The following is a 23564-nucleotide window of genomic DNA, read 5'->3' as shown; positions in this document are numbered from 1 at the left end:
GGCTCCGAGGTAAGATTTCCAAGAACAGAAAATCTGTCTCTCCATTGAGTTCTGATGTAAAATGTTGCTGTTAAAATCTGACAACAGCTTGATTTTCTTTCCTTTATAAAACACTCAGTCTTGGGCTTCCCTGGTGGCGCAGTGGTTGAGAGTCCGCCTGGCGATGCAGGGGACACGGGTTCGTGCCCCAGTCTGGGAAGATCCCACATGCCGCGGAGCGGCTGGGCCCGTGAGCCATGGCCGCTGAGCCTGCGCGTCCGGAGCCTGTGCTCCGCAACGGGAGAGGCCACAGCCGTGTGAGGCCCGCATACCGCAAAAAAATAAAAGAAAAGGAAAACACTCAGTCTTTTTGTTTGGATGACCATGGGATGTGTGTTTTTTTTTTTCCTTCTTCTTCTTTTCTTTAAGGTCATTTAATTTTACGAATATGTCTTGGTTGTCTTAGGTCTGTTTTCCCAAATATGTGGTATGCCTTTTAGTATCTAGTTTCAAACGTTTTGGTATTTCAGGAAAGTTTTTGTTATAGTTTTTAGTATTCTCTTCTATTGCTTTGGTTTTCCTCTCTGGGGACTCCTCTTATCTTTTGTTGATATTCTTTACCTGTTTTCTGTATCTTTCCCTTTTGTTTAAATCATTCCTGTGCTTTGTCACCTCATTTCTGAGTTGCTCTAATTACAAACTATGTTCTTCTGTTTTGTCATTTTCCTCATGTCTTTTAGCGTGTTTTGAAATAACAGATTAGCATTTTCATCTCTTTTGTTAGGTATGTCTTTCAGGTATGGTTTCATTATCTGAAGGGAGGTTATTCCCTTTGGTTGTCTTTTTTTTTTTCTTTTAAAAACTTTTTGGGATTGAGTCGTGATCATGTTTCCCCCCTCAATTTTACATGAAATTAGCTTTCCTACACTTTGAAAAGCATGACTTTTTTTTTTTTTTCCTAACTTTAGGGTTTGATCTCTCCCTTCTGTTGTTTTCATAAAGTATTTTTTTAAAAACGTGGCTTCGCACAGTCTGGTATCACCTGGATCAGAAGCCCTGTTGCTTTCCTCCCCCCGACTTGTTTCAGCGTTCATGTAGTCACTTGTCACCAGTATTGTCGTCGGTGTCGTCTGGGGTTTGGGGTTTTACTACCCTAATCACCGTGTTTTCAAGGAAATTAAAAAATTATACTAATTCTACTCTCTTCTCAGAATATGCTCATGGTATTTCCCAAGAAACCCATACTATTTTAAAAACTGGGGGTGTAATATAAATTACTTTCTGAAGCAGCATATATTATAGAACTTGTTTTAAATAAAGAAACTAAAATTAAGAGCTTATCTGTCTCAAAAATGAATTACTGTGCAGTGTTTTGTTGTTGTTGTTGTTTTTGTTTTTTCGGTACGCGGGCCTCTCATTGCTGTGGCCTCTCCCGCTGCGGAGCACAGGCTCCGGACGCGCAGGCTCAGTGGCCATGGCTCACGGGCCCAGCTGCTCCACGGCATGTGGGATCCTCCCGGACCGCGGCACGAACCCGCGTCCCCTGCATCGGCAGGCGGACTCTCAACCACTGCGCCACCAGGGAAGCCCTGTGCAATTTCTTTATTTAGAAATATGTGATTATACATTTATACACACATACATTATGCGTATATAAGAAACATATATACGATATTAGAGATTTGAATTTTTTCCTCAGACTTACCAAGAGCAGCTGCTTTTCTTTTGGGGATAATCTTTGGTCATTTCTTCATTTATTTTGATGTTTCTGGTCTGTTTTAGCTCTTGATTTCTCCTTGGTTCAGTTTCTTAGAATTTAAAGGTAAATTGGGCAAGCTTTTTATTTATTTATTATTTCTAAATATTTATTTTTGGCTGCGTCGGGTCTTAGTTGCGGCACGCGAGCTATTCGTTGCGGCACGTGGGCTTCTCTCTAGTTGTGATGCAGGGGCTTCTCTCTGGTTGCGGTGTGCGGGCTCAGTAGTTGTGGTGTGCGGGCTTAGTTGCCCTGCTGCGTGTGGGATCTTAGTTCCCCAATCAGGGATCACACTCACGTCCCCTGCATTGGAAGGCAGATTTCTTAACCACTGGACCACACAGGGAAGTCCCTGGGCAGGCTTTTTAAAAATACAGTTTTAGAAATTTCATCCCATAGCGTCTCCTTCTCTGCCTGTCCCTGTTCTTGCATGTCTGCCTCTTCCTCTAAAGCCAGAAATCAGGGAATGCCAGACCAGCCAGGCCTTGGAGACTGCAGACCAGCACCCCACGTGACAACAGGGGAGATATTGGGGAGCTGCTCCTTCATGATAGGAGAGGAGCTCAGTTGAATTTGGCCATCTGAGCTGTATGTTCGTATTTATTTAGACCATCACCTTTGAACCGAAAAAGAAAGCACATGTGCTGTAGTGGGCCTCGTTCAGAAACTGGAGGCATTTTTCATTTTTTAAAAAAATATTTATTTATTTATTTTTGGCTGTGTTGGGTCTTCGTTGCTGCACACGGGCTTTCTCTAGTTGCGGTGAGCAGGGGCTACTCTTCGTTGTGGTGCGTGGGCTCTCATTGCGGTGGCTTCTCTTGTTGCAGAGCATGGGCTCTAGGTGCGCGGGCTTCAGTAGTTGCAGCACGTGGGCTCAGTAGTTGTGGCTCGCGGGCTCTAGAGCTCAGGCTCAGTAGCTGTGGTGCACGGGCTTAGTTGCTCCGTGGCATGTGGGATCTTTCCAGACCAGGGCTCGAACCCGTGGCCCCTGCATTGGCAGGCGGATTCTTAACCACCGCGCCACAGTGGTTAATGTGGAAGTGCCACGTTTTTCATTTTGATCCAGAAAAGGAATGGCCAGCCCCCTGGGTGGTGTCCATCCTGCTGATACGAGAATTTCCTGGTGTCATGCTCTTGGCAGAAGGGAATCGGGCAGCTCCCTGTCTGGGGTCCTGTCACATGACGAATGAGTAGCGCCCCCAAGTCTGAAGCGTCCTAGAGATGGTAATGTCACCTTAACCTTTTGGGGTGAGATGCGGTGGGATGAGACGTATTTTGTTGTTGTCATTTTAAGTCTTTTCCTTTTTAGGAAGACAGAGGTTCATTCTGGGTGACTTGTTCTTGTGTCCAGTTATGTCGCTCTCATGGCTGCGTCTTTGGGTGAGAGGGATGGTGGACGTTTCACACTTAACCACCCACCCCCTTGGCCTTGTAGGTCTGTGACGAGGAATGGCATCACTATGTCCTCAACGTGGAAATCCCAAACGTGACTCTTTATGTGGACGGCGTCTCTCACAAGCCCTTCTCTGTGACTGAAGACTACCCGCTTCATGCGTCCAAGATCGAAACCCAGCTCATGGTTGGAGCTTGCTGGCAAGGTAACTGTCATCGGCACCCCGTCCCCTCCAGGCTTCGAGAATTCAGTACTTCTTCTCTGCCCTGTTGGTGGAAACAGGCTCCTCTCAGAGCCTCACATCCCTTACTGTCCTCTCCTTTCTCTTTTCATTCCTTTGCCTGGTGTAGCCTTTCTGGGGGGCACGGCTGCTGCCAGGCTCCAGGAGGGCTCTATTTACGATGCTTGATGAAGGCGTTAAAGGATGGGAACTCCTTTCCTGGGGGTCCAGGAGGAGATATGCAGAGGGAGAGTGTCATTGAGGACCTTGTTTATAAATTATTTATGAATTAACCTGTTCGTTGGAAAGTTTACAAAAGCAATGAGGCAACCGTCAGGCACAGACACATGAGTTGCTCCGGCCAGGAGGGCTCGTCAGAGTGATTAGCACTTGATAACCTGGCGGGAGCACCTTCAGTGAGGATTGGGGGAGAGTCCGTGGCCGTCTCTGCTGGAAGACCAGGACGGGATGTGATGACAGCCGCCAGCGAGACGATACCTTTTATTCTTGTTTTCTGAGTGGCAGGCTGTGTGCCAATGGCTTCACATACATTATCTCATTAATCCTAATAATATGTTTGCGGGGCAGCAGCTCTTTTTATCCCTATTTCGTAGCTGAAAAACCGGGGCTCAGAGAAGTAGTGAGCTGTGTTACCAGCTGGTTACGTGGTGCTAGGATTTGAACCACTGGAGCCAGTGCACTCAGGCCCAGTGTTCTGACCCACCAAACCAGGGGTGCTACCCTTTTCTGTGCCACGGAGTCCTTTGGTGGTCTGTGAAGCCTATGGACCTTTCTCAGGATAATTTCTTATTAGTCTGTGAAACAAAATAAAATACATAGGATTTCAAAGGCGACCAATTAAACTGAAATACGGTTGTCAAAGTACTAAAAGGATAGATCTGTAAAGTAGTAACACCTGTGCCGCTTCATTAACTCACGAAGATCAGGCGCCTCCGTTAACTTCCGGGAGGCAGAGCAGGAGGGGCTTGGCAACCATGCTGTGTACCTACAGCAGAGCAGCTGGTAGGACGTGGTACCTGGCGGCACAGTCATAGTTTCTTCTAATATCCCTGTGATTTGCAGCTGACATTTATAACCAAAGGGAAAACTAAATTTTAGAAGTTAGTAAAAATTAAGCATGTGATTTTTCCCAGACCCCTTGGTCTGCTCTCAAGGTTCATGGGCCCCCCCCCCCTCCAACTTTGCCCATGACTGTGTGTTGTGTTACTTCAGGGCGTCATCATCACTACATGTACCTGCTAAATAGGCCTTCTTTTTCCTTCCCTTTGGAAACATTATACCTTGAGTTAGGTTAGAAATTTGTGAAAGAGCCTAAATGCCACGACAGTTTTGCTGCTTTTAGGAGAATTTGAATTTCATAATTTTCCCGCAGATCCTTCCATATGAAAAAGAATAAGACAGTATTTCACAGTGAACTTCTTCAGGAAATTCCCAGATTTATTACTGGTGACAGTCCATCTGTGAGGAAGTAGAACGTGAGACCAAGGAATGAGGAATAAATTATTAGAAAGTTTTTAGTTGTTACGCTTAAAATTTCAGGAAGCTTATAGTTGTTACTCTTAAAATTTTAGTTCAAACTTCCTTCCCAAATTAAACAATAATTTCTGAGTAATGATTTTAAAAATAAGAATAAGAATACAAGGGACTTCCCTGGATGTCCAGTGGTTAAGACTCTGCGCTTCCACTGATCCCTGGTCAGGGAACTAAGTAAGATCCCACATGCTGCATGGCGCGGCCAAAAAAAACACAGAATAAGAACACAAGTGTGGGGACTTCCCTGGTGGCGCAGTGGTTAAGAATCCTCCTGCCAGTGTAGGGGACACAGGTTCGAGCCCTGGTCTGGGAAGATCCCACATGCCGCGGAGCAGCTAAGCCCGTGCGCCACAACTACTGAGCCTGCGCTCTAGAGCCTGCAGGCCACAACTCCTGAGCCTGCGTGCTGCAACTACTGAAGTCTGCGCGCCTAGAGCCCGTGCTCTGCAGCAAGAGAAGCCACCGCAGTGAGAAGCCTGCGCACCGCAACCAAGAGTAGCCCCCGCTCGCCACAAGTAGAGAAGGCCCGTGTGCAGCAACAAAAACCCAACGCAGCCATAAATAAATAAATAAAAAGTTTTAAAAAGGCATGATATTTACATATTAAAAAGAGAATACAAGTGTGAACCTAAATGTTATTTTGTATTCTGGAAACTTTGTTACATGGGTTAAAATACCCCACCCCCACCCCCACCCCCACCCCCCCGTCCCACCCTGCCTTCCTCTTCATGTCACAGTGTCTCTGCCATCAGATGGCAATCAGTTTTTATCCTTTCTCATCTCTTTCTACCTCAGCCCTCTCAGCATCCTCAGCCAGAAGAATCTGCCTGTACATTTCCAAACCAAACACAAGTTTTAAAAATTTTAGTTAATGGGGGAAGAAGATCTCCTTTCTTCCTTTCAGGGGATTTGAAGTCCCTTCCCCTTCAAGTTCACTGTGGGGAGCCTGGGCTGGAGGCCCGCTTCATGGGATCAACGGAAACGTCAGTTGTAACTGTGTGTTAGGGGGACGTGGGAGCCGTGTGGGCTCCGGGGCTCAACTGTGCACACCTGGCCTCGTCCCCATGTGGCCGCAGCAGGAAAGGTGGTGAGGCCTGCGCCGTGGGGTGGGGCGGGGAGAGGGAAGCAGTGCACCCATCGCACGGTCTGGAGGGTGGAACTTCTGTCCCCCGTCGCTGGGCGGGTGCCTCGACCCAGAACGCTGGTCGGGAACCACAGCCGCTGTCCCCAGGCCCATCACCGATTATGTTTCTCTGGGTGAGTTCCTTAACCTCCGACTCTCCCTTTCTGTTCAGAAAAACTGGTTAAAAATGCCTTCTTTCGTCTGTCACTTGGATGTGAGTGACATCCAAGTGTGAACCGATGTGAACTCCTTTTGAGCTTTCAAAAAAGACATACATGTTCACTACACACCAGGCTTTGGGCGCTGACATGTGTCTTCCCCATTAAAAAGGCCGGCGCTGTGGTCCAGGGTGGATGCCTTTTGCACCAGGTACGTCTCTGCCGTCAGCGCCAGCTGCCACCTCCCAGTGTCCTGCCTGGACAGGTTGAGGAGATCAGTGAATCCAGTGCACAGCTGTTACTCATCTCATTTTGAATCTGACCTGTGTTTTGGCAAGGAGGCCGCCGGAAGGTGGAATAAAAGAATGGAAAGAGATAAACAATAAGGTCCTACTGTGTAGCCCAGGGAACTACAATATATTCAATATCATGTGATAAACCATAATGGAAAAGAATATGAAAAAGAATATATATATGTATAATTGAATCGCTTTGCTGTAAAATTAACACAATATTGTACATCAACTGTACTTAAATAAAATAAATTTTTAAAAAAAAGAATGGAAAGAAGCACGGGAGTGGTAACTATCCCTTTGGGAAAAGGTGATCAAGTACAGTTTTCATCCAGGTGTGGAGTGTGTCCCCAGGAGGGATGGGAGGGCAATTGTTCTCTTTGTGTTTGTGTTTGGTAGCTTTTCAAAACTAATTTTCAAGGTCCAGTTTGAAGAGCCTAACCTCTTGGTCCTTTTCTATTGTCTGTCTTGCTTTTCTACAGAGTATTCAGGAGTTGAAAATGACAATGAAACTGAGCCTGTGCCTGTGGCCTCTGCAGGTTGCTGGACTTCCTTGCCTACGGTTCACTATTGTGTTTCATTTAAAGACGAGACATCCATTCATTGTGCATTTCGCATGAGACACCCAAGTTGCATTTTGGTCCCAGACACTCTTTGAGCTGCTGCTTTGCCTTACGCTACCCCACTGCATCATGGGATTTCCCTTTTCTGCCCATTCTGATCCCAGTTGAAGTGAGAACAGATGACTCATTAATGCAATGTACTAATGGGAATTTTTTCTTTTCCTCATCAAATGTTACCCCATCCCACTGCGTGAGGCGCCCCGCTGAAATCTCACAGGCTGAGTTTGGTTGGGAGGCCACCTCCTGCTTCTCGTGTGTCTGAACCAGGAGACAGGAAAAGACTCGTGGCTAGATATTCTGTCCTGACTGATAATAAGTTTTAAATAATGTTTCTTAGAAATCTCGGTCCCTAGTGACGATTCAGTATCTAACGTCCCTTATCCGGAGCCAGGCATGCTGCTGACAATTGGTCTCTCCTCCTCCTCCAGTGTAAGAACAGGGTTTAGTACCTCCTGGTTTTGGCTCTTTGTTACAGTCTGTCAAGGGCCACCTTCTGCTTTTTCTTGTAACATCTTCACTCTTCCCAGTTATCCTCAGTAGTAGGAGACAGGCACACTGGGACTCAACAAAATAGCCCGTGTAGGCGGCCTTGATACTAGGCTTTGTGCAGGGTAGGATTTTAGCATTCCTTTTATCTTTCTACTCCTGCCTGTGTACGTTCATCCCCAAGTTTGTGTGTATTCCCCAAGTGTGCTCAGTTAGAAAAAGCAGCCCAGGGGAATTACCTGGCGGTCCAATGGTTAGGACTTGGCGCTTTCAGTGCAGGGACTGGGGTTTGATCCCTGGTCGCGGTGCAGCCAAAAAAAAAGAAAAGAAAAAAAAAAGAAACCCAGCGCCGGATCCAGGCAGTGGTTGAAGAGGCTGGCGCTGGTAGGACATCACTTGTGTACCATGATGACGGGTGCAGCGAGGGCCACCCTTACCAGGAAGTGGCCGCATGTGTGGGGACACTCACGGGACCTCTTGGCTTCTGGGGAGGGACCCCCAGCTCCTCTCTTCTCCGGGCCACGTGCATGACCATAAACCATTTAATTTCCTCATTGTGCTTCCATGTCGATTGCAAGGCTAACAGGATCTGGTAGGAACTAACCCGCATGTCCACCCATCAGGCTGCCACCACCGGTAACATCACATTGAAAAGTGAAGCAGGAGGCCCTGGGCTGCACTCACAACTTCTGCTTTTCCACCCCCGTGTTCTGCAGGTGGTGACCTGCACATGACTCAGTTTTTCCGAGGTAATCTGGCTGGCCTGACGATCCGTTCCGGGAAGCTCACAGATAAAAAAGTGATTGACTGTCTGTATACCTGTAAAGAGGGGCTAGACCTGCATATCCCCGAAGGCAGCGGCAGCGGTGTCAAGGTAACACCAGCACCCACGACTTCCTCAGGCACAGGTGCGGAGGCTGTTGGCGTAAGGACCAACGGTGATTGGTCCTGAGCTGCCTTTACTCACAGCATCTCCGACACTACACGTGTGGGGTGTCTTTCTCACACCAGTTCTCCAGCTCCTGGACCCCGACTCCCCAGGCGTCCTGTAATCCAGTTCAGTCCTGACGCTAAGTGGGCAGCAGGCCCCACTGCCCCCCACATGCCTGCTCCTCTGGTACCAGCTGCAAGGATCTGGGCCTCTGGTACCCACACTTGGCTGATAAAAGTCGAGGGTTCCCACAATCCCTCACCCTTTTCAGGTTCAATAATTTGCTAGAACTGCTCAGAAAACAGTTCACTTACTATTACTGGTTTATCATGAAGGATACAACTCAGGAACAAGCAGGTGGAAGGGAGGCCCAGGGCCAGGAGTGGAGGAGGGTGCACGGGCCTTCCACGCCCACTCCAGGTGCACCACTCTCCCGGCACCTCGCTGTGTCCACCAGCCCAGAAGCGCTCCAGACCCTGTCGTTGAGAAGTTTTTGTGGAGGGTCTGTTATGTAGGTATGATTGACCGAATCATTGACCACTGTTGATTGATTAACTCAATCTCCAGTCTCTGTCCCCTCCCCAGAGTTTAGAGGTGAGGCTGAAGGTCCAGTGTAATCACGTGGTTGGTTTCTTTGGCAACCAGTCCGCATCCAAGAGTCACCTCATTAAGGTAAATTCTGGGGGCGGCTGAAAGGGGCTTATTAGGAATGAAAAAAGATGCCCCTGTCCGTCAGGAAATTCCAGAAGTTTTAGGAGCTCTGTGCCAGAAACCAGGGACAAAGACCAAATATATATTTATTATGTCACAGATCTGTCTGTGCTTTAGATATTTACCATCATGTAATAGGGTCACAGTCACTGGAATTATGTGAGCTTTTCTTCTCCAAGTCACCAATTCGAATCAGTCCCAAGCTAATGCTCGTCGTCAGAGTGTTTGTGGTTTCAGCGTCTTGCCGTTAGAACCTTATTCTGTTCCTGTCTCTCTGTTTCGGTGCCATTTCAGATCCAAGCCAACCCCAGTCAGTCAGTGTTGGCCTTGGAGGGAGAGGACGTGGCGGAGTTGGATAAGGCCATGCAGCACACTTCCTACCTGAATTCACGACAGTTCCCCACACCCGGGATCCGAAGACTCAAAATCAGCAGCGTGGTCAAGTATGTGCTGACTTTTAACAATAAACCTGTCTTTGCTCAGTGACCCTTGAGAAGAGAATGTGTGTATTTAGGTTTTTAAGTCAACCCAGCCTCCCTTCTGTAAGGAAAGGTGATCTGTCCCTCGTTACCAGAAAGTTTAAGTGATGTTTGGAAGCCCATTCTGGGAGCGGCTGGCATCTTGTCCGCCAGGTGGTCGTGGAATCCTGGGGTCCACCTCCGAGCGCCTTTGTCCGTGTGGCTAGAGAAGCCGCCTCTTACAGCCCTGACCCTTCCATCCCCTCCCTTGTCGGCAGGTGTTTCAACGAGGCCGCCTGCCTCTCAGTCCCCGCGTTGGATGGCTACGTGATGGTTCTGCAGCCGGAAGAGCCCAAGATCAGTCTGAGTGGCATCCACCATTTCGCCCGAGCGGCTTCCGAATTTGAAAGCGCGGAGGGGGTTTTCCTTTTCCCCGAGCTTCGGATCATCAGCACCATCACGAGAGAGGTGGAGCCCGAAGGAGAAGGGGACGAGGACCCCACAGGTGACAGCCTAGACCCGTCGCCCAGAAGTGGGCGGCTGAAACCCCCCTGCTGCTGCTTATTCCTTGGCCCTTTTCCTCTGTGATTTTGTAGACTTGAATGTTTTAATGCTGTTCTTGGGTCTGCTTCTGGAATCGGACCCGTGGGCCAGAGCTCATTATGATCTTTGGAAACCCACCTAGAGGGTCCTTTCATCTTTTTTCCAGCTTGACGTCAGTATCTGGGATGGCTCTTGTGGGTTGAGAGGGCAGGGGTTGCTGCTGTGGGGGTGCTCCTGCTGGCTGGCCCCCCATTCTCGGGCCTTCCTGGTGGCCAGTCCTCCTAGACACATAAAGCACCCCCAATTCTTGAAAATGACTGTCCCGTACCTCCATCCGTGGTCCCTAAAAGGCCTCTGTGAGTTGGAGGATGAGCAGAGAGGCTGTCGCTGTGAGCACCTCCCTGGGCTCCACAGCCTCTGCTATTTCCGGTTGGGCCATTTTTGCAGTTCAAGAGTCACTGGTGTCAGAGGAGATTGTCCACGACCTAGACACCTGCGAGGTCACGGTGGAGGGAGAGGAACTGAACCGAGAGCAGGAGAGCCTAGAAGTGGACACGGCCCGCCTGCAGCAGAAGGGCATCGAAGTGAGCAGCTCTGACCTGGGTGTGGTCTTCACAGGTGAGAGGCCAGACCCCAGACTGGGAGAGTGAAGGCTCAGAGCCCAGCGCCCACCTCCTCCCAGCTCAGCAACTGGAGAGAGTCCTGGAGGAGGTGGGAAAGGATGAGTGGTGGCCACGCACCTTCTCCCAGACGGGAAGGGGAGCACAGCTCTGCCTGGTGTCCAGTCCTCATAACGGGTGGAAGTTTGGGCGTGTGTGGTACCTGCCCCTCATCAGGGGACGACGCCCCCGCAGTTGGCAAGCCAGACGCGCGGCCGGGTGGCTCTGGGGCCCGCCTGCAGCCTGCCTTCGCCCTCGGCCCGTGTCCCTAAGCTCAGCCCTGCTGTCTTCCCCGCAGGTGTCGACACCATGGCTAGCTACGAGGAGGTCTTGCACCTCCTGCGCTACCGGAACTGGCACACCAGGTCCTTGCTTGACCGGAAGTTCAAGCTCGTCTGCTCCGAGCTGAATGGTCGCTACGTCAGCAACGAGTTCCAGGTGGAGGTGGGTGCCGGGCTGTGCTGAGCAGGGCAGCAGCGTGGTGACCGGGTGCCTCGCTCACGGCCCTGATGTTTGCCAATGCCGATTTTTAGAGCATTCGTGGTGGCAACTGTTTAGGTTCATCCTGGGGTGGGTTGCCTTTCCCAGCCGGGGGACTGCTCCCCATTAGACCTGCAGAGGTTTGGGGGGACAGGTTATACACGGGGTGGGCTGGGGCCCAGCACGGTGCCCCCCCTTCACAGGCTGCCTTAGCCTGAGAGTCAGAGGGGCCTCTGGAGGGAGGCGGTCAGGACCGAGTGGCGGTCTGTGCCTCGGGCTGAGGGGCAAGGTTGTTTCTTGAGATTTGACACTGCTTTCACCGGGGGAGCCGGGGCTTCGTTGCAGATGGCTGGCCCTGCCGTGAATAGATCCTTGGCGCAGGGCGAGGGTTGCCGCCAGCACCGGCAGGGCTGCTCTCCACTGAACGTGGTCGTGGGGACTTAGGCCGCAATGGCCAGAGGGCACTCGTCCTGCTGGGACACCTTTCGTATCACTCGGAGCTTCTGTGCCCTGGAGAAATGGACCCAAAGTTACTCTCAGCAATTGAACGCTTCCGTTGTGACCCCGTAGCAGCAGAATTAAACTCCCAGGGCTGAAGAGCCCATGAGTGTTTTCTTTGAGCCGAAGGGTAGCAGATTTGAAAGGAAATAAAGGCCCTGATTTGTGCTCTCTTTCACGTGGCTGTAGCTTTGGGAAAAGAGGGGCAATGTGGTGTGCCCGGGCTTCTCGAACCACCCGTGGTGAAGGGCCAGTGGTGGTGCTGTGTCTTCTCCAGTCTGTGGTGGATGAATTATTTTATTAGATACAATAAAAGTGAGCTATTCCAACAGCAGAATGTTCTTGGCTGTGTGACAGCGTCACGTGGTCACAGCAGCCTCCCTGGCCGCTTCTGTTCTTCTCTCTGCCCGCCAGCACCGGTCCAGGGCCCACTTCGGTGGTGCTGGTCAAGTGCATGTCCACTCCATCCGCGGACACATTCAGGCTGCCCTTGTGTCTCCGCTGCAGGTGAACGTCATCCACACGGCCAACCCCGTGGAGCACGCCAGCCACATGGCCGCGCAGCCGCAGTTCGTCCACCCCGAGCACCGCTCCTTCATTGACCTCTCAGGTCACAACCTGGCCAACCCCCACCCGTTCGCAGGTAGGCCTGGGACGCCCCTCCCCGGCTCCTGCCGTGAGCTCAGCCCCCCTCTTCCCCCACCGCCGCTCAGAACAGCCACCAGCGGCCTGGCTGTTATTCCACGTCACACGAGGAAACCGGAGCATGGACGGGGCGGTGGGGGCCCGAACCCAGACTTGAACCCGTGCTGAGCCTTTTCTCGGAGCTCCTCCCGTTCTCTGGGGGTGGACGGAGCAAGCAGTGGAGGCCAAGGGCACACGGCGGGCCGGGCCGGGTCGGGTCTCGTCATCACAGCCGTCCTGTCTCCTCTCCCCCGCAGTCGTCCCCAGCACCGCAACCGTCGTCATCGTGGTGTGCGTCAGCTTCCTGGTTTTCATGATCATCCTGGGAGTGTTCCGGATCCGGGCTGCTCACCAGAGGACCATGCGGGACCAGGACAGCGGCAAAGAGAACGAGATGGATTGGGACGACTCTGCCCTGACCATCACCGTGAACCCCATGGAGGTAGGCGAGGGCGGTGACGCCCCGACTGAGAACCCCTGCAGGCCAGGGCCCCGGGGAAGCTCAGCTAACCATCAAGCTCACATGCTCTGCGTGGTCCGCACCATGACCCCGCGTGGGCAAACTGAGGCCTGGGAGGGCCTGCTTTAGGGTCACGGTCCGGCTGTGGCTGGTGCCCGGAGCTGTGCTTCCCTTCGTCTTTGGTGAGGAGCCTAGTCCAGCCCCTCTTGCTGGGTCGTGGGATGTGGCTTCCAGCCGGTGGACAAACCCTGGGTCACCAGCTGGGGCGGGGGAGGGGCTGGATTCATCGCCTGGTCGCCGTGTCTCTCTGTCAGACATACGAGGACCAGCACAGCAGCGAGGAAGAGGAGGAGGAGGAGGAGGAGGAGGAGAGCGACGCCGAGGACGAGGAGGATGACATCACCAGCGCCGAGTCGGAGAGCAGCGAGGAGGAGGGGGTGGAGCCCGGCGACCGGCAGACTGCGAGCCGGCAGCAGCAGCTGGAGTGGGACGACTCCACCCTCAGCTACTGAGCCGCGGCCGTGCCCGCCCGCCGTCGCCTTCTTTCCTGCTTCAGGAGGCTTTGCTGTCATCCCTGTGCCCACCCCAAGGGTCCACGATGTACAGAGTCATCCTGGCCAGTAGGTCTGCAGAGCCTCCCCGTCGCCGATCTCCGCCCACGCTTGGTGTATAGGGCCATAGGCTCCCCCTTGCTCCCTCCCTTCGTCCGCCCTGCTCGCTCTTAAGTTATGTGAGGAGCTGACGCTCGCTCTGTGGCTGATGTCAACTCCAGAAAAGCTGCAGTGACTGGACTCCTTGACAAAGGGTTAGAGTTGCTCACTCCTACCTGGTAGTCCTCTTCTTTTTTTTTTTTTAAAAAAAAAGTTTTTATTTTTTCCAAACTAGTGCATGTATAAAATGGCAGAATGGGGTTAATATGTAGATGATGAACTGACTTTTTAATATTTTGTAAATAAATTGGGATTCCTCGTGTCTTTTGTGCTAGCATAATCCGGGGCTGGATGCAAAGTGGAGCGGAGACACTGAGCGTGGGAGGGCAGGGACCGGAGACCCTGCCCATCCCACCCCGCCCCCCACCCCACCCCAAGATGAGGAGAAAGGAGCACAGACATTGATCTGCTGCCCGGCAGGAGGGGACCGGATGAGGGACCCCTCTTTGGAGGCTGGAAACGGCCAGGTCTTTTCTTTGGGATTCTACCCATTGAGGGCTGCAGGGAGCTGGGGTCCCTGGCCACGTTTGCTCCCTTCTCCAAGGACTGGCATTTCCTCACGCGGGAACCTGGACTCAGGTGCAGCCTTGGGGTCCATACTGAATAGATGCAGGTTTCCTTGCCGGTGAGAGTATGTTTCGATCATGTGGATGGTGCAGACCCTCAGACCACTTGGTCTGGAGACAGCAACAGGCCTGGGGGATCCGTACTCAGAACCTGGCGGAAATGACGCCCAATGGCCTGAAGGCAGTGCTCGATTCCCCGAGCACCTGCGCCCCTCCTCCCCAGAGCCCCCGGGGGGTGAAACCATGCCCAGTAGGTGGTGAAGGGAGAGAACCGCAGTCAGGAGCAAAAACCCCTACAGCACGTGGTTTTAAATTTACGTGTAAATTTTTAGATTTCTAAAACTGGGGGAAAATAATTTTGAACACTGTTCTGTGATCATAACTGCTAGTTTCGAGGACACTGCCAGCTGTCCTGTGTCGTGTGTGGCCACCCCTCCATGTACTGTCACCGTCGCTGCTCTGTTTAGACCGTGGATAGACGCTAACGCGTAGAGGGGACCCTCCGCGCTGTCTGTAGCCGCCGTGGTATCACTTTTCAGATGTGTATATTGATGATAGGTCAGAAAGTGTATACATACAATAAAGTCTGTTCTAACTCCAGTGGGAGAGCGGTTTGTTTTGGGTCTTGTTTTCATCTTAATCCTGCATCCTCTTGCTTCTTTCTGAGCCAAGAACATAACATACCAAGGATTTTATTTCTTTTAATCTGTTTTTACCTCTCATTTCAAGGTTTCAGACTGTTGAACCTACATCAGTTACGCTGAACTCACCTTTCCCATACAGAAACATCAAATGATTTAAAAAAAATAGAAAATACTCTTCTCGTCAGGCACACAGGCCATGCACCCAACCGGCTATTGCTGTGTATATGCAGTGTGCTGCCCACACCACGAAGCACAGACTCGTCCAAATAAATAACAAGTAGACGTACACTCGGCTTTTCCTATTTCCAAACAGGTGGATGGGTCTGATGAATTCAGCACTTAGTTGGGAACCAGAGTCTGGTCAGTGGGGCTCTGTGGGTGGCATGGATTGCTATGGGCAGTGCCTCTCGGCCACCTCTCGTGAACCAAGAAACAGAGTTGGCACCTGGACTCTTCTGGAAGCCGTGCACCAGGGCTGCTGACAGGGCAGCTACTTCTGGCTCTGCTGAGCCGTGCAAAGCCTTTTGAGAGGTAAGTGGTGTCGCCCCTGTGGGTCCCGAGTCGGCTGCTAATACATGAAGCTCACCTGTGGGCTTCCAGAAGCCCAGGTTCTTAGCCCCATCTCCAGAGTTGGCTCCAGAAGGCTGAGGGAGGCCTGGGAACCTGCATTTCTCGAGCTCCTCAGACGCACCTAAGGCTGAGCCTGAATCATTTCAAGCTAAGTACCGTCAGAGGAAAAGATGCCACCACACCCCTAACTCTCACGCTTCTGCTGCCTGGGTACTGGGAGCAGGTTCTCAAAGGTGAGCGTTGTGGAGAGGAGATCAGGTCTTTCGTGACCTAAAACCTGCTTTAGGAGGAGGGAGGTCACATACAATTGCACAAAGTACTCGCACCTGCTTGTGTCTTGATCCATGACCAGGATGAGCTAAATCAAGCTCAGGCCTTTTTAATGTGTCTCGAGGACCAGCGTGCGCTATATGTGATGGGCGCTGGCGCCTCTCTCCCGAGCCGTAGAGGTTCAGCAAAGTAGTTTGGCTATTTTTTTTCTCACCCGCAAACAAAGTCACTTTACAGCAGAGATGAATTCCCGTACCCAGGAGTCGCTTTAAAAGTGGAAAGCAGGGCTTCCCTGGTGGTGCAGTGGTTGGGAGTCCGCCTGCCGATGCAGGGGACACGGGTTCGTGCCCTGGTCCGGGAAGATCCCACGTGCCGCGGAGCGGCTGGGCCCGTGAGCCATGGCCGCTGAGCCTGCGCATCCGGAGCCTGTGCTCCGCAACGGGAGAGGCCACAGCAGTGAGAGGCCCGCGTACCGCAAAAAAAAAAAAAAAAAAGTGGAAAGCAATCATCCCTGAATCTAGAGGGTACCCAGGCCTCCTCTGGGGGCTGCCCAGAACTCAGTCAGTGGAGGGCACGCAGGGGGTGAACAGGCGTGGGTGCCCTGTCTGGACAGCAGGTACCGGGTCACTGCCAGGCACCAGGACCGGTGTAGCACGGCAGGAGCCTGGGGAGGAGGCAGCTCCCGGACGGGAGAATCATCTCTGCCGGCTCCAGACCCACCAGCTGGAAGACTTGAGGTCACAGATCCTCGGCGAGATGCGGCCTCGAGGTGCCGGGTTCACAGTGTCTCCCCATCAAAGCCCAGGGCTTGGATGGGGAAGTGGGAGGACGGTGCCCCTCCCCACATTAGGGTACATTTCCATGTATGGCTGTTTAGTTCCCGAAACATTTCAAGTCATAAATAAATAACCAGTGTAAACAAAAGGCAGTTGTGTAGGTTCTTTCCCAAGGATGCCGTCCAGCCTTTCAGGTCCCGGAGGGTGGCCGAGGGTGCCCGGCTCCCAAGACTGACAGCTCGGTTGTCTCCAGGCCCAGGGCTTGGACGGGCTGCTATTGCCTGTTATCTTTGGACACGTTGTGGGCCAGCCAGTTCACTTTGGTTTTCCAGCTCTCCCGGAGGGCTTCGTTAAACTTCACCCGGAAGTGCTTTAGAGCCTCCTCCTCCGTCTTCCCCAATGCCAGAGAATCCTGAGGCAAGATGGAAGCAATGGGCGTCCCACGGAGGGGCCTGGGCCCTGCTCAGCAGGGAGCCCCGTCTCCCTGCACCTCCACCCACTCTGGGCAGGTAACGCTCCCTCCTAAGAGAACTGCAACAAGGGAGCCAGGAGGGCGCCACCCAACACCTCCCCCGGGAAGAGCTCTTCGTTCCGACCCCAACCAAGGCGGCCCCTGCCCCGCCCCATCCTCAAAATAAGATGCCAACTTGAGCCCGGAGGTCTTGGCTCCAAAGGCAGGCGGCTTGGCCTTCTCCACTGGAAGCTGGCAAGAGGAAGAAGGGAGGGAGCAGCTTCTTCCCAGGAACTCGGGGGCCATGGCCCCCCCACCTCAGTCCCCGCCCCAGCGTCTCATAAACTGAAAAGACGCAGGAAGGAAAGACAGTTTTTAACCATGGAGGGAACCCTCTTGTACAAGTGGAAACGCCCGCAGCCTTCGGAGGACGGGAGGGTGGGCCAGAGCCGGTGGCTTCCTGCCAGACCCGGGTCCCAGGCCGGTGTGAACACACACGAGTCAGGAGGGCCCTGTGGGTCCACCACGCTCGGGGGTTGGGGGGGGGGTGCCTTGAGGAGTCTGGGGCTCCCTGGTCTCCTGCCTGGCGGGGCCCTGCCCTGGCGTTTACCTTGAGGTACTGGATGTCTTTGGAGCAGCTGAGCTCAGGCAGGCCTGCCGCCCGCATGAGGGCAAAGAGGTGGAGAAAGAGCAGCCCGTGGCGCCGCAGGATGGTGTAGGCCCTTTCACAGTAGCCCCGGAACCTGTAGTGGGAGGTCAGGGAGCGGGCCCTGGGTTCTCCCGTCCCCCTGCACCCCAGCCAGCCGGCCAGCCCGCCCTCACCCTGGAAGGAGCCGCGCCCACAAAGCTCCAGCGTCCTCTGACTGACCGCCCCCGGCACCAAGGGGCATCTCGGGGGTCTGAGGCACCCTCACCTTTCAAATTTCTCACTATTATTCGTCTTCCCCTGCTGGATCACGTGCACAAAGTCATAGGTGAGGATGAACGGGACTCGCTCACGGTTGATTCCAAACTTGGTCTTGAAATTCCCCAGAAAGTGGCCGAAATCAATGTGGAACAGCTGAGGGGAGGGAAGAGCAAAGACCCAAAAGGAGTCAAAAAGGAGGGTGCCTCACCCAGAGGAGCCTGGGGAGGGAGAGGGAGCTGGAAGGGCTTGGATAGGGGGCTCTGCCAGCAGCCGTGTGCAGAGCAGAACGGCCAGCGGGCCAGCGCCGGGCGGCAGGCACCATGCTCACGGCAGCCCCACACCACCCCTACCTGCCCGTTCTCTCGGATCATGATGTTGTCGCTGTGCCGATCGCCGATGCCCAGCACGTATGTGGCCACACAGTAGCCAGCGCAGGAGAGGGTGAACTCCTCAATGGCTCGATCCAGGGCCTCCCTGGGGGGCAGGGATGGAAACCACGGCCACACCGTTTTGCAGCTTCTTCTACCAAGAGGTGGTGTCTATGTCCCCTGCCCTTGAATCTGGCCTTGTGACTTGCTTGGACCAACAGAACATGGAGGAAGTGATGCTGGGCACCTTCCAGAGCCTGGGCCTTAAGACACCTTGCAGTTCCTGAACCTCCCCTACTGTCATGGAAGGAAACTGAGGCTAGAATGAGAGGCCACATGGAGAGAAGCCCCAGACATGCAATCCTCCAGGCCCAGTCAAACTACCAGATGAGAGCAGTTGTGTGAGTGATTAAAGCAGAAGAACCACTCAGCTGAGCCAGCTCAAGTTGCAGATTTGTGGTTTAGGCCCCTAAGTTCGGGCTGGTTGTTATGCGGAAATAACTAACTGATACATGTGGGAACAGAGACCTGACCCACTCCCCCACCCCCCCACCCCACAGCATCTATGGGATGGCCCTCAGCTGAGCCAAGAAGCCACAGAGACAGTCAAAGTCCGTCCTCCTTGCCTTTGATTCCCGAGGTCTGCCTCTTGGGAAGGAGAGGGCATCTGTCCCTTGGGCCTGAAACCTACCCAGGGTTCTTGGACTTGAGCCAGTTGAGCAGAGCATCCTTGTTGAAGGCAGCCGTGGCCGCCATGTTGCTCTTGTTCAGCTGGATGTTGGCGATGGTGTCTGAGTGAAGCACCACCTCGATGAGGCCTGTGTGGTCCCCGGTGGAGAGGCAGCCGTAAGGGGTCATCCTAGCCAGGTGGGAGGAGGGGCAGGTGGACACAGTGGTCAAGGGCTGTCCCAGGGGCTTCTTGACCCCGAGGAGCTTAACCCAAAAAGGCTGCAGGAGATGCTACTCAAGTTGCTGAAAAGAGGAGGCAGGTACTAGGGGCGAGCCCTTGACTCCCAGGGCTCCAGGGAAGGTTCCTTGGAGAGGCCACACCAGCACCCAAGATGCAGAGAGGAAGAGTCGGCACCGTGGCTGAACTCATGTTTGCTCAGAAAGAAAAATCCAGGTGGCTTGGAAGATGATGGGGCAGGAAGCCAGGGATGTTTGAGGCAAAGGGACCAATGGAGGGAGACAGTGCAAAGGGCCAGGGCTGGACTTCTCCACCCTCATCCTGCGGCCCTATCGCCTCCCTGACCCCGAGTTTCAAACTGGTCCCTGCTCTTCTTAGAAGAGCCAGTCTTTTTTCCAGCTGAGGTGGTAATGTCAGCTTTGACAGGGGACCCCTCCGACGGGGTATGGTCCTAAGCCTGGTGCAGGCACAAGTGGATGACGGGAGGGCCTCTCACCTCAGGTCCAAGCCCTCCTGCTTCCACAGAACGTCCATCAGCTGGATCATCTGCAGGGTCAGCATGTCCTGGCGGAGGTCTGTGCAGCCACCCCCGGGGAGGAAAGGCATGAGTTTCTGGTGGGTTCTCCAATCCCAGCCATGCCCAGGCCCCGGAGTCCCAAGACTCTGTGTTTTCGTCAGCTCGCCCTCCAGGAGATCTGCCCCTGGCCCCCACTGCAAGGTGCCCCCGCCGAGGGTAGCATGGCAGGGCGAGGGGAAGCCAAGGCCTCAGCGGGTCCCTGGCCGGGGCCCGGCCTGCTCACCGTCCCCGTTCTTAAAGATGATGCCCACGGTGCCATCGCTGCCCGCCTCCTCATTGCTGTACAGGACCCACAGGGGCTTCATCTTGGAGTCCATGAAGGTGCACTGCTCCACGCTGCCGGACGAGACCGCAGTCAGCAGCGGGCCCTCCTCAGGGCCTGGGGGGAGGGGAGAAGGTGGGGAGGCCCCGGCTGGGGCCTGGGGCTCACCAGACTTCAGCCAGCAGGGTGCTGGGGTCGAGCGGGGACTGCAGGTGGGAGAGGGCCTCCAGGTAGGTCTCCTGGCGCATGCACAGGTGCATCAGCTCCTTGGTCTGGGGCTTGGTGGTCTTCTGGGAGCTCACTTTGACGACGTCGTTCAGGGCTTTCAGCTTGCTCAGCGCTTCCCCCTGGCCAGGAGGATGGGAGGGCAGCGTGGGCCAGCTGCCGAGGCAGGCTCCGAGCCTCAGCCTGGCCCACGCGGCTCTACAGGGGTCGGGGCAACTCTGCCCCAAAGCAGAGCCCAGGCAGGGGTGCAGGGGCCCCGAGCCTCACCTGCTTCATCAGCACCTTCATGTGATGGGTGCTGCCCCTGCAGTAGGCCTCCATGATGAGGCCGAAGCGCAGGGCCACCGAGGGCACGTGCATCTCGGAGCTGGAGGGAGGAAGAAGGGGCTGAGCCTCGCCTCGCCAGGCGGGGCCACACAGCCCCTCCCAGCCCGGCAGGACCCAGCCACCGAGGACACCCGGGCTGGCCGGCGGAGACACGAGGCCCGCAGGCAAGAGGCCCCTCCTCCCCGTGGCCTTCCAGGTGAGTGCAGCTACCGCAGGTGCCAGAAGAGGAAGTGGCCTATCTTGCGATTGGCCAGGGCCCGGTCCAGCAGGAATTTGGTCAGCTCGCAGTCGAGGTAGGACTCGTACTTGAGCACCTGCACCAGCTGCAGCAGGTACTGGAAAAGCTCGTCATCCCTGCAGAGAAGGGAGGCTGGCTGGGGCCCGGAGCTTCACGGCTCGGGAGAGGGTCTGCAGCTGGCGAGGGGGCAGGGTAGGGGGCGGGAGGCCAGCCTCACCTGAGCAGGCCCCCAGGAGAGGTCCCCAGCCAGTGGCTAGACCCGGGCCATTGGGGCAAAGCCGCCCTCTGAAGATGAGGAAGCCCGCGGGACTCACGTCAGTTTCCGCAGGGACTTGATGGCAAAGGAGCCCACGTGGCGGTCAGGGAAGCTGAAGTCCAGCAGCTCCAGGGCGCTCAGGACGGGCAGCTCGGGCCAGGAGCACAGCAGGTAGAGCATCTGGGGGGTGCCGGTGGTCAGGGCAGGGGGCGCAGGCTGCGGTCTGGCTCCAGACTCTGCCCCCTCCCCCGGCCCCGGCCCTGCCGCCCACCTGGGCCACGTCCTCGTGCTTGTTCCACTTGGTGACCAGCAGCAACCGGGCCAGCGCCTCGGGGAAGTGCTCCTGGATCTCGTGCCGCATCTTCCACACCAGGTCCTTCTCGTGCTCGTATAGCTCCCCGGACCCCCGGCGTTCCAGGATCTCCCGCAGCTGCAGCTGCTGAGGGGCACAGGTGGAGGTGGGGGGGCGGTGAGGGCTGCAGCCAGGTCCACGCCCCACCGCCCACGGCCCCCAGCTCACCTCCTCCTCCGTGAAGCGCCCGTGCTCCCCATGCCGCCCCAGCTCTAGGATCTGCAAGAGCGACCCTGCTGTCAGCGGCAACCCCGGGGCCTGGGCCAGCCTGGCCTGTGGGGCCCCCGGGGCGGGCGTCAACACCTCGGCACTGCTGACTTTGTGTGCCAGTGACTCTCAGTGGTGGGGACTCTCCCGCGTGCTGCAGGCCGTTTAGCAGCATCCCTGACCTCCGCCCATGAGATGCCAGGCGCATCTCTCCCACTAGTTGTGACAACCAAAAATGCCTTTGGACATTGCCCAAAGTCCCCTGGGGGGCAAAGCGGCCCCCGGTTGAGAATCACTGCTCTAGGACACATGAGGATTCCAGAGAGTCAAGGAAGCCCCCAAGCGTGTGTGGGCACCCAGCTCCCAGCCCGGGCAACTCACGGGGTGCAGGGACCATGTCCTGGGGAGCCCCAGAGGCAGGGTCAGGACAGTTAACCTTTAGCTTCGAGGTTTCTGGGCAGGGTGGGTCCTGGACCCCAAATGGCGAGGGCCCCCTCACTGACCTTGTCCAGGGCAGGGTAGTATACAGGGTGGGGGGCCACCTCAGGGAGAAAGATGACAAGGGCGGCTGCGCTCTCAGTGTTGGGGTTACTCCGTACGGTCCCACAGGGGTTCAGTAGCTCCCCTTTCTCGTCTGGATACAAGGACAGATGGAGTTGCAAGGGGAATGTCATCACGTGTGGGACCCAGCTCCCCAATCCCCTGGCCTCTGCCTCTCCCTCCTGGCCTGGGCCAACCTGGGACGGAGGGCCACATGTAGAGGCAGCGCTCGCCGGTCTTGAGCTGGTTCTTGTAATCAAACAGCATGAGGTTGGCCCAGGCGATGGGGCAGTCCTGGGAGAGAAACCGGGCAGGTCACAGCCAGCCGCCAGAAAGCCTCCGTTTGCTCACCTGCAGGATGGGCCCAGCCAGACCATGCTTCCCACCCTTGCCCAGACTCCCTGTGAAGCAGCTGGCAGAGTCAGTCACCCCTCGACTCCCTTCTGCTCCCGGATGCATCCCACTCTCGGCTTCTTGAGAAAGCTTCAAACAAACCACATAGGCCCTAGGGAGCTGGCCCAGCTCAGCTACGAGTGAGTCAGGGTGGCTCGGTGGTCAGTCACATCCTGGGCCCAGTGACTCAGTGCTCGACCACCACTCTGTCTCCAACTGGCTGCTGACTCAGGCCACCCCGCCCCCTGCAAGGACACTGCATTTGTCCTTCCAGGGCAGGGAGTTCCCTCCAGGTTCCTACAAGGACCAAAGGCCCAGGCCCAGATATTCCGAGTCACTGTGCTCATAAGCCCAGGAACCCAGCACCATCACATGGCAGGCAGGGGTGGTGGCTAGCGTGCGTGCGCGCGTGCGCGTGTGTGTGTGTGTGTGTGTGTGTGTGTGTGTGTTGTGTGTGCGCACGCACGGTGTGGAGAGGCTGGGGTTCACAGGCCCTCCTGGACCCCATCCCCAGGCTGCGTGCCAGCTGAGATGCTGGGAACAGGATGAGCAGTGGCCCCGGGGCGGGCTGCGGGACTGGACTGGGCCCATCACGGAGCGCCTCCCGACCGGCCCCACCCACCGCCTTCTTGGACTTCTTCTTGGTGGAGCGAGCCTTCTTGGCCTTCTCGATCACGGCGTAGAGCGCAAAGCAGAGGCGGGCCATGCGCGGTAGGTCGCAGATGTTGATGTCGAACTCCAGCCGCTGCTTCCACACAGGCTCTGAGCACACGCTCACCTCCGAGCTGGACACCGTCTTGCACAGCGTCTCGTTGCCGTGGAAGAGGCCGGCCTGCACCACCAGCTGGGGAAGGCACGGTGCGGGTGGCAGGCTGCAGAGGCCCAGACTCCCTCTCCCGCCGGGGTGTCCCTCCCACCTAAGGCTCGAATCTCCTCCTGAAAGGTCCTCATTTCACATGGGTCTGAACCCTCCCCCGCCAGGTGCTTGAAGGTGGTCCGGAAAAGGGAG

General features: G+C 55.1%; 2 protein-coding genes across 15 annotated transcripts in view; one reads left to right on the top strand and one right to left on the bottom strand.

Moving 5' to 3' along the window:
- Positions 1–14885, top strand: part of LOC137215008 (beta-catenin-interacting protein 1) — a 151823-nt gene extending 136938 nt beyond the window's left edge. For 6 of the 8 annotated variants that reach the window (XM_067719530.1, XM_067719515.1, XM_067719525.1 and 3 more), the window contains 10 exons: positions 3171–3333; positions 6959–7015; positions 8302–8459; positions 9522–9670; positions 9964–10190; positions 10676–10846; positions 11186–11331; positions 12373–12508; positions 12807–12991; positions 13324–14885. In XM_067719530.1, coding sequence (XP_067575631.1) covers positions 3171–3333; positions 6959–7015; positions 8302–8459; positions 9522–9670; positions 9964–10190; positions 10676–10846; positions 11186–11331; positions 12373–12508; positions 12807–12991; positions 13324–13521 — 1590 coding nt within the window. In that variant the 3' untranslated portion in view covers positions 13522–14885. The remainder of the gene's footprint in view (positions 1–3170; positions 3334–6958; positions 7016–8301; positions 8460–9521; positions 9671–9963; positions 10191–10675; positions 10847–11185; positions 11332–12372; positions 12509–12806; positions 12992–13323) is intronic. The other 2 variants (XM_067719555.1, XM_067719547.1) reach the window with 1 other exon arrangement.
- PIK3CD (phosphatidylinositol-4,5-bisphosphate 3-kinase catalytic subunit delta) overlaps positions 13848–23564 on the bottom strand; it is a 50815-nt gene continuing 41098 nt past the window's right edge. For 4 of the 7 annotated variants that reach the window (XM_067719465.1, XM_067719448.1, XM_067719475.1 and 1 more), the window contains exons 9-23: positions 23178–23399; positions 22360–22456; positions 22126–22256; positions 21335–21634; positions 21122–21243; positions 20780–20923; positions 20510–20609; positions 20186–20364; positions 19979–20091; positions 19675–19753; positions 18963–19130; positions 18254–18377; positions 17911–18056; positions 17607–17739; positions 13848–16957 (exon numbers count right to left, since the gene is read on the bottom strand). In XM_067719465.1, the coding sequence (XP_067575566.1) occupies positions 16820–16957; positions 17607–17739; positions 17911–18056; positions 18254–18377; positions 18963–19130; positions 19675–19753; positions 19979–20091; positions 20186–20364; positions 20510–20609; positions 20780–20923; positions 21122–21243; positions 21335–21634; positions 22126–22256; positions 22360–22456; positions 23178–23399 (2196 nt within the window). In that variant the 3' untranslated portion in view covers positions 13848–16819. The remainder of the gene's footprint in view (positions 16958–17606; positions 17740–17910; positions 18057–18253; positions 18378–18962; positions 19131–19674; positions 19754–19978; positions 20092–20185; positions 20365–20509; positions 20610–20779; positions 20924–21121; positions 21244–21334; positions 21635–22125; positions 22257–22359; positions 22457–23177; positions 23400–23564) is intronic. The other 3 variants (XM_067719483.1, XM_067719502.1, XM_067719492.1) reach the window with 3 other exon arrangements.

Source organism: Pseudorca crassidens, chromosome 2 (genome assembly GCF_039906515.1).
Source record: "Pseudorca crassidens isolate mPseCra1 chromosome 2, mPseCra1.hap1, whole genome shotgun sequence".
NCBI classification, from domain to species: domain Eukaryota; kingdom Metazoa; phylum Chordata; class Mammalia; order Artiodactyla; family Delphinidae; genus Pseudorca; species Pseudorca crassidens.
Note: the sequence above shows the minus strand (reverse complement) of the source record. Positions and strands in the feature narration are given on the sequence as shown.